This window comes from Thermobia domestica, chromosome 11 (genome assembly GCF_964235325.1).
Source record: "Thermobia domestica chromosome 11, izTheDome1.hap1.1, whole genome shotgun sequence".
Classification (NCBI taxonomy): Eukaryota; Metazoa; Arthropoda; class Insecta; order Zygentoma; family Lepismatidae; genus Thermobia; species Thermobia domestica.
The window spans coordinates 197404813-197413798 of record NC_137464.1 but is presented as its reverse complement, the minus strand read 5'-3'; the positions used below and the strand labels follow the sequence as shown (position 1 = coordinate 197413798).

The window sequence follows — 8986 nt, the reverse complement described above, 5'->3', positions numbered from 1 at the left end:
GTATATCGGTTAGTGTCAGGCCAAAAGACTTTCTTCTAGTGTTAGTATGTGCTGGACTGTAATACGCAGCCTCAAGCGGACTGTAAATGCGGATTTTCATGCCCGCGTTAGAACGGAAGCATCACATGTAGCGTATTCATCGTAAATTATTTTCGTTTTCATACATCCGTGCGTGTATTGCGCCAAATTACTACTCGCTAGCTAATGCGCATGCGTAAAATAGAAAGTTTGCGACTTTAGTTTGTGATGATGGATTCCCGAAGGAGAGCTATCGTTTTAGCTGGAATATATTATATTTCAAAACGCCGCCGTCAGAAGTATGTTAGGAAAATGTGGTGGGTTCCCCCATTTTCCAGCTTCGACGAGAATACGGAATATACAGGAACCTTTTCTTTGAATTAAAATCCGATCCGGATAAATTTTATAAAACAAATAAAAATATTTATAAATCATACTAAAGCATGTTTCAAATTACATTGCTTTTATTTTATATAGGGATTGATAATTTGTACATACCAGTTATTGTATGAACTATCTATTGTTCCCGGTAATACAACTAATTGATTACACAAATATAAAAGTACTAACCATCGATACCAATATTTTCAGCAATTTGATGGCATGCTTTTGTCTTTAATACTGAATCCTTGTATTTCGGATACTTAAGGTTGTCCAAATTTTGTTTTCTCTTACTTGTTCTACGAGCAGTTCTTCAAACGTTGTTCTTACCTCCGCCATGTTAGTCAGTGAATACAATAGTGTACGCGCGCTACTTCCGTCAGAATTGAACAAATTTCTACTGTGACGCGAGTGTAGCGCGCCATCTCCGATGCGTGATTTCATTGGCTGTTTAGCAAAATCGCTCGCAACTCACGGAGGTAAAGGACACATGAAAATCCGCCTTAATACGCGAACTACAAGTAAACTGTAATGATGTTACATGTCGTCTAAAATGGGGACGTCCCCAATTTGTACTACCTTCTATGTCCCCGTTTTGGCAGAATGTAACATACATAGAAAAACATGGGTTCCCTATGATCATAGGTTATACAACCCAATAAATGAAATGTGTAAACAATAGCTTAAATCTAATGAATACATTAGTGTATTTACCAAATGTATTTCTATGTAATCAGGGAGTAAGTCAAATAGTAGAACGGTGACACATCGAAAAATATTTCGCCAAAAACTTTATAGCAATACACATCCACACTAACTGTACAGTGATGTTTATATTCCTGCCCAAAATGGTGTAATCGTTGTCTTGAACAATAATGCATAACCTTGCCGCTGTTAGCAGCGCCAATCATGCAGAAACACCATGTCCCCGTTTGAACCGTCGTCCCCGTTTTATACAACTCTCCCCTACGCTCTATTCATATAGGACTTATATCAGGATTATTCGCTTATGAATTGCAATTTCTTATTTGTCATATATTATTAGACATAATTTCATTTTATTCATTTGTGATTATGTACAGTAAAACATCACTATGCGAGGCATACTCACTTTTGTTATCAGGGATGTGAACTTAGAAAATAAAAACGAAAATCAATATTTTAATTTTATCGGTCTTTATGTTTATTCTGAGCACGTGCATTTCTTATTTTTTTCTATTCCCTTGTTAAATTGTCCAGATAAGCCGGAAAAGAACAGTATTATGTCTACACATGCGAATTATGTTGTTTGTCTCCATTATACAAAGTTCAGTGCCCGTGTCATGCAACAAATTGTAAGAAACTCAAAACCCTCCTAGTTACTTATGCTGAAGAGGTTTTGCTCTCAAACTGACAGTTTTCTGAATGTCTTCCACTGCGGGAATATCACATACATTACTCACATTCCTATATGGATTCATTTTCATGAAATACCATTTGGATTCGTTATACACCCAAGTGCTGGCCCAGGCCCGTAGCCAGCTCAAAAATTTAGGGGGGGCGGTAGAAGTTAGGGGGGCCCGACCCAATCATATCATACTTCATCGCCATATTATAGTTCATTTGGAAGCCTACCGTAAAACTTTTAGGGGGCCAGCCAAAGTTTAGCCCCCCGTGGATACGGGCCTGTGCTGCTGTATTATACATCCACTTGGATTCACTTACAATGTACAGCAGCATTTTGATCAAGTAAGTTATATTTCATCTGCTTTCTCGAAAAACGCACTCTCCATTATCCAACAATTATTAATACCACATTATAGATTTCATTGTACAGTTCATTTCCATAGAACCTAATGTTAAGTTTAATCTCGCAGAGTATTGGTGACACTTTAATACAGGCATAAATGAAAAGAATTAATTCACCATAAGGCCCCATTCCGTAAGAGCTTGCGTAGACACATTGCAAAATCTGCGTTTTACTTTGCAATACGGCATAGTAGTTTTAATACTCGTGATGCGTTTCTGTACGCAGAATTTTGCGAAGACTAGTACAGAATGGCTCTCCTAGACTTAGTTACAATAAAAATATTATACAATCTTTGTAAGATAATTGGCAAAAATTAGGTTTCGGGTTTATGCGTTATATATATATGCACTTGCTCTAAGAAGATACGTCTGAGTACAACAGAACTGCTAACAACAATGAAATATAACATGTATTACAATATATAAGATATAAATTGCATAGACAGGTTATTAATTATGAGTAATTTAATATTTAAACCTGTAGATTTAATTTGTTGGCTAGTAGACACCTTTAGATTCTTAGAGGAGGATGGAGGCCTAGGCTACCATTCCGTAACCATTTCGATCAATGGAACGTAAAACTTGCATGTAAGTTTGTGATAATAGGCATATCTTTTTTTTTATGTTGCTTTGTGACACGGTCAGCAATTTTCGTCAATACAAATACGGAAAATTTGCAACATGGACCATCCTTCCATATTAATCTTCGAAAAAATTGTGTGGATCGCAATGGAAAAGGTGTAAAAAGCAATTCTAAGTGCAATGCCGATTACCGCAAACTAAAACGCATATTTTGAGTAAAGTTCACTAATATCCATCTCTAATTTGTATTTTAGTTTTCGATATACCTTAACCTACACTCAGTGCCAGTGTGTGATAATCGGCGTAACAATTATATTTAATTTTTGCATGTTTTGCATTGGGCTACGCTCCACAATATAAATAAGGATGAGTAAATAAGGAAGTGTATTCCGTACTAGTCTTCACGAAATTCTGAGAACAACTTCGCATCGCTAGATAGCAAAAAGATCTTGTAAATACTATGCCGATTAACGCGAACGAAATCGCGCATTTCGTGTAGCGCTGACACAAATCGTCATGGGATGAGCCTTTGATTTTGCTTTATACCTTCAGTATCGCAAGTTCTGTGGTAATGAATCGTTTGGAATCATTCACAATTTTTTACAGTTAGCACCATTGCGTTATGTAGAGCGAATTTTGCGATGACTGATACGGTATGAAGCCACCAGAAAATGGTAGCAGTGTTTCACATAGAAGTTGAAATTTTTTGACGGTGTCCTGAACAGTTTTTGTAGATAGACCTGGCATTATATTACACATTTCTGCAAGAAAAAGAAGAAAAAGAAGTGTTCTGAAGTCCTTCCGCAAACATTGTACCTTGTGAGAAGTGGTGTAGTGCTAAAGAACTCGATAGTTATTCATAAGATTTAAAGAAGAAATATAATTTGATTGTGACGCAATCAAATTTACATTTTTAATAATGTTTCGCAGTGTGACACGTTTTCTATCAGTCCGAAATTTCGTTCGTGAGGTCAGAAAGGACAAGCACACGTTACCTGATCTCCCGTACGATTACAATGCTTTGGAGCCGGTAATCAGTGCAGAGATTATGCAGCTTCATCATAGTAAACATCATGCAGCCTACGTGAACAATCTAAATATTGCTGAGGAGAAATTAGCAGAAGCAAAAGCTAAAAATGATGTGGGAACAATAATCACCCTTGGACCTGCTTTGAGATTCAACGGAGGTGGTCATATCAATCATTCTATTTTCTGGAATAATTTGACTCCGTGCGGAGGAGAAGAACCGAAAGGAGAACTATTGGAGTCGATTAAACAAGATTTTGGTTCGTTCGAGAATTTTAAAAATATACTGTCTGCTACTGCAGTGGGTGTGCAAGGTTCTGGTTGGGCTTGGCTTGGTTACAATAAGCAAACAGGTCGCTTGCAAATTGCGGCTTGTGCTAATCAGGATCCTTTGGAACCAACAACTGGCCTGGTTCCTCTGTTTGGAATTGATGTGTGGGAACATGCTTATTATTTGCAATACAAGAATGTACGTCCTGATTATGTGAAAGCAATTTTTAAAGTGGCCAACTGGGAAGATGTTTCAGAGCGTTTAAAACGAGCTAAAGCTCGTTAAGGCTAGACTTCAAATGGTAGCAAACGTTTAAAATATGCGAATAATTGATTTAACACTATATGGGCCCTGTTGAGATTGTAAAATAAGTGTCCCGGGTAAAATGATAGCAGAGCTTCATATGTCTGTCTTTTTTTCGCTAAGAAACATGAATTAGTTCGTCCCGTGCATGTAATTCGATCATATGGAGTGTTTCTGGCTATTACATCTTAGTGATGAAAGCAGTTTTGTGATCCTTAGTGGATCTCTTACGTAGAATACGCCTTTGTTGCAGCTGTTGTTGACACTTTTCTAAGACTAAAAGAACACTATATAAGTCCAGAGACTTATTCCGAGTGAATATATTCTAACGGATTTACTGCTAGAATGAAATGCATGTATAGGTATTATCTCCCAGTAGTAGTGTATAATCGATTTTATTTCCGTTATTTTGTGATGTCTTTACAAAGCTAGTGGAATTCTGTATAACTTTTACACCATTCTGTACTTTCCTAGGATTGAAAGACACTATTATACTTATAACTGTAAGTAATGTATGAAGCTTTGTTTATTTTAGTATGCTTCAGGTATCTGTACACACTTCGCTTTCATCATCCTATGATAGTTGTATACAATTTCAGTATGTGCTGAGAAAACGAAATCAGTTTTACGAAATAAAAATTAATATATCGATATACAAATAAAATGAATATTTTGCTCAAGTGCAATTGTATTCATTAAAAGTTTTTGTCGGGTGACCACAGAATATATTGGATAAAAAGAATATCCTCCTGATACAAAATACATGAAAGTATGCTCAATGCCAGTGGTTCCCAGTTATTTTTGACGGACTGTGCACTTACTAAACGACCGTGACACGTTTATTTCAGTTTTTGGCACGAAGAATGCACTTTATGCAGAAAAAGTGATTTTGTCACGTTGCTGACATGACGCAAGGTAGGAGTAAGTAGGATAGGGTTGGATTAGCTTAGGGTTTAGGGCAGTTTGGACCCATTTTGTTCAAATTAATAGTGTAATTGCTCGTATTGCTATTTATTGTATCTGTCTCTATGAATATTCTGCACAAAGTGCACTCTTACCCATTTTTTGGCATTTATTCCGAAGTTGGGCGTCCGCATTCGCCACGTTTTTTCGCTCTTATCTCCTTTTCACATTTTCTGCAATTTGTTATTAGGTTAATTAATTCGTGCTCTTCACAAAGTTTTAAAAGATTTTGCTCGTTATCAACGTATTGCTTCACAAATGTTAAAACTGTTAGTTCATGGCCCTTGTACATTCTCCATGTTGATAACATAAATACTCGTTACTTTCCCACAATGCAGGGGCCGCGGTGGCTCAGTGGTAGAGCGTTCACCTCTGGTGCTTGGGGTCCCGGGTTCGATCCCAGCCCCCGCCAAGTGAACTTTGTGGTGGACAAACACCGTGTGCGTGGGTTTTCTCGGGGTTCTCCCGTTTCCTCCCACTTTCTTCATTCCACCATTTCATTCATTTCTCATAATCACCGTCTCCTTTAGCCTAACCGGCATAATCGTGGGACGTAAAACTCAAAGATTTCATTTCATTTTTTTTTCCACAATGCAACTGTCGGCTACCTTGCGCCAAGTAGTTCCCTCCGTTCGGCGTGTAGTCCCATGTTTATAACCGCTTATATATAACAAATAAACATATTTTTCGAGACCCTTAAATATTATCAAGCACACAAACAATCAAATTATCCATATCTTTTCTGTAAATTTTAAAAATTTTGCTGGAAACGGACGCCCAACTTTGGAACTTAACCCCATTTTTTTTATTAATAATAATATATAGTATAAAAATGCATCCTTGTAAGTTTGAGGTAAGGTTGTTTTTTTGTGTGTGTAAAAAAAAAATACAGCTGGAGAAAGGATGATTTGGAGTTTTACGTTTAGGTGGGTAAGGTTGACAGTAAAGTTACGTTTAATACGAGAAGATATAAGTAGAAGGGGTACTATTTTCAAGACGTGGAAAGTTTTGACGATTCAGAATTATGTTAGGTGTATAGGATGGCGAATCGTTGCGTTGAATGTTATATTTCCGCGTTGATTACGGAATTGTATAAGAATAATGAAGAGAATCTATTAGATTTTTGTGAGACTCACGGGTTACTGAATTTGAGAACACAGTGTAATAAGTATGGACAGATAGTGAAAATCAACAAACGTATAGCATGGCGAATCGGTGCATTGCATGTAGTGAAAGGGTAACGGGGAAGTCTTTACTTTAAGTAGAACGTTCACTGCAACTTAAACTTACCTAACATACTTTAAATGAAGTGAAAACCAGCTTCTATGAGAACCGTTCCAGTCATTGCTCTAGTCTAACTAAAATTTTACAAGGTAACCTAACCTATCAATTTTTAATGTTTTAACCGCTTTTTTGAAGTAGAGGGCCATCTCTATAAAGTTAAGCCGGAACTTTCAATAATAATGGTAACTGTAATTTTGAGCATTGTTTCTGCCGTTAGAGTCGTTGACTGGTGCAATCTATGTCAAAATTGGGACCAATTATTCATGATTTTTAGAATCAAAAATTTTGAGACACACAGATTGGTACACTACTCTATGATACAGTCCCTATGAAAAATATAGACTCCTGTATTATCTCGTGTTAATAAGTTAAGAATGAATATACGGAGGGAATGGAACACTTAATTTTTCAGCACTTTGGGAGATTGTTATAAATTTTGGCCAATATTTTAGCAGAAGGAGTCCTGCTCGTTTTTCTTAAAAAAATTTACAATTTTGATCATTTCTGTTCACATTAGGTTAGTTTAGATTAGGTTAGGTAACTATGTTACTTTCGATTACTTCGTTAGATTATGTTAATGTAGGGGTCTAGCATAATTTTCCAAAAAAGATAAAAATTTCGCTTATTTCTACTAATATTAGGTTAGTTCAGGTTAGGTTATATTTGGTTACATCTAAGTACTTGCGTCATCCATTTCTCCTGTAAATTTTGTGTTTTCCGTGCTTCTGGACCCCTTCTGCTCAACATAACTCTAAATTTTTACTAATTAACGCTGTACATACCAATTGAAAATAGGTGGTAGCTCTTTATCCCGAATGATACTGCTTTATATTATATTAGTTTGACCTTCTCTGGACTCTTCATAAGTAACTCTGCTCAAGCTGCTATACCTTTTCTTGAATATATATTCAAATAGGGGGATTTTTGACCCACGTAAAATTGAGACTGAAGAAAAACTAGCAAATCTTTGTATAGTTCGTAAGATCTCCTCTCATATCTTCACTTTTGGACATTGGAAGAAATATATTTTGGACATTTGTACAATCCGCGGCAAAAAAAACTGCAACATGAGCATATAAGTTTATTGTGAAATGACGAAGTCTTTTGCTCCAAAATAAGTGCACGGGAGGAGGCCGAGGTTTATCCTAACGTGATTCGTTCCACTTAGACGTTATGTACCTTCCCTGTGCTGTTAGGTGTAGTTTCACAATAAACTTACATCGTCATATTGCAGGTTTTTTGCCGCGGATTGTACAATTTTTCTACAATTTTAGTCAGATGCTTTGTAAATAATATTTACGCCATTGAAGTGATAAGAATTCATTTTTCAAGATGGATGCCCAAAACTGAAGATGTATGAGTCTAGAAACTACACAGAAATTTGTTAGTTTTTATTCAGTATTTTTGGTGATTCAAGAATTTCTCCCACTTCGATATATATTCAGGGAAGAGTATAGTAGCAGGAAAACAATTACTTATGAAGACCCCAGAGAGGGTGAAAATACTATAAAGGAACATTCTTGTGGAATACCGGTATAAGGTTAGTTCGTACTTTTAACTGGTAACATTCCATTGATAATACTATTAGCGGTTCTATTAGGAATACAAAGTAGAAACTGGATCCAGTTGGCTAAGGATAGAAGTCGATGGAGAGCTTTTACAAATGCGGCATTGAATCTCCGGGTTCTATAGGCCATAGAGTTAGTTAGCGGTTCTATTATAATTTATGACAAACACTGTTCCAATCGCTCATGTAAGACTTCTTTACTTGGATCCTCACAATTCCGTCAGTATTTAGTTCATTTGCTCCTAATATGTGTGGATGCTGCAAAATCATAGTTTCCTCGCTCATATTTAGTAATTTTTATTTATTGGTACCACTATGATAATATTTTTAATAATCAGTTACTAAACAAATTCGCTTCAAATAAATCTCAGTTGTCTATTTATTCTGGTTTACAGATATTTTTATATGATGAATACGTTGATGAAAGTTGCGTCGGATTACAAATAATAATTTTTGATGCAATTGAAGTGTCCAACATAGGTAAAAAGCAAAATTATATGTAGAAATAGACATCCAAATCATAGTCTTTTTGTAACGTTGCAAATGAATTCCGAATTGCTGTTGGATGGTTGTGTTGATATCGTCCAAAAAGAATCAAAATGTGATGAAAGTCAAAGCATGAAGCATTTAAGTAGACCTATAGCAAAAAAAGGCAAAAGTGTGTATTTGCAGCAAAACTATTGTACAGCAGATAAATAAGATGCAATTGGTGGCTCTGGAAGTCCTTTAGGTTTTAAGATATGAAATATTGCAAGGTACATCATATTCACGGATTATGAAAGAGTATTTGTGGGCTCCGTCTA

The 8986-nt window shown here is 36.1% G+C and overlaps 1 protein-coding gene across 1 annotated transcript; it reads left to right on the top strand.

Moving 5' to 3' along the window:
- The first annotated feature begins 3532 nt into the window (after positions 1-3532).
- Sod2 (superoxide dismutase 2) lies at positions 3533-5049 on the top strand. The gene has a single exon (XM_081731486.1). The coding sequence runs from the start codon at positions 3689-3691 to the stop codon at positions 4349-4351; it is 663 nt and encodes a 220-aa protein (XP_081587612.1). The 5' UTR covers positions 3533-3688; the 3' UTR covers positions 4352-5049.
- The last annotated feature ends 3937 nt before the right edge of the window (positions 5050-8986 follow it).

Coding starts and splice junctions, on each gene's coding strand:
- Sod2 (XM_081731486.1), top strand. CDS start 3,689: ATGTTTCGCAGTGTGACACGTTTTCTATCAGTCCGAAATTTCGTTCGT.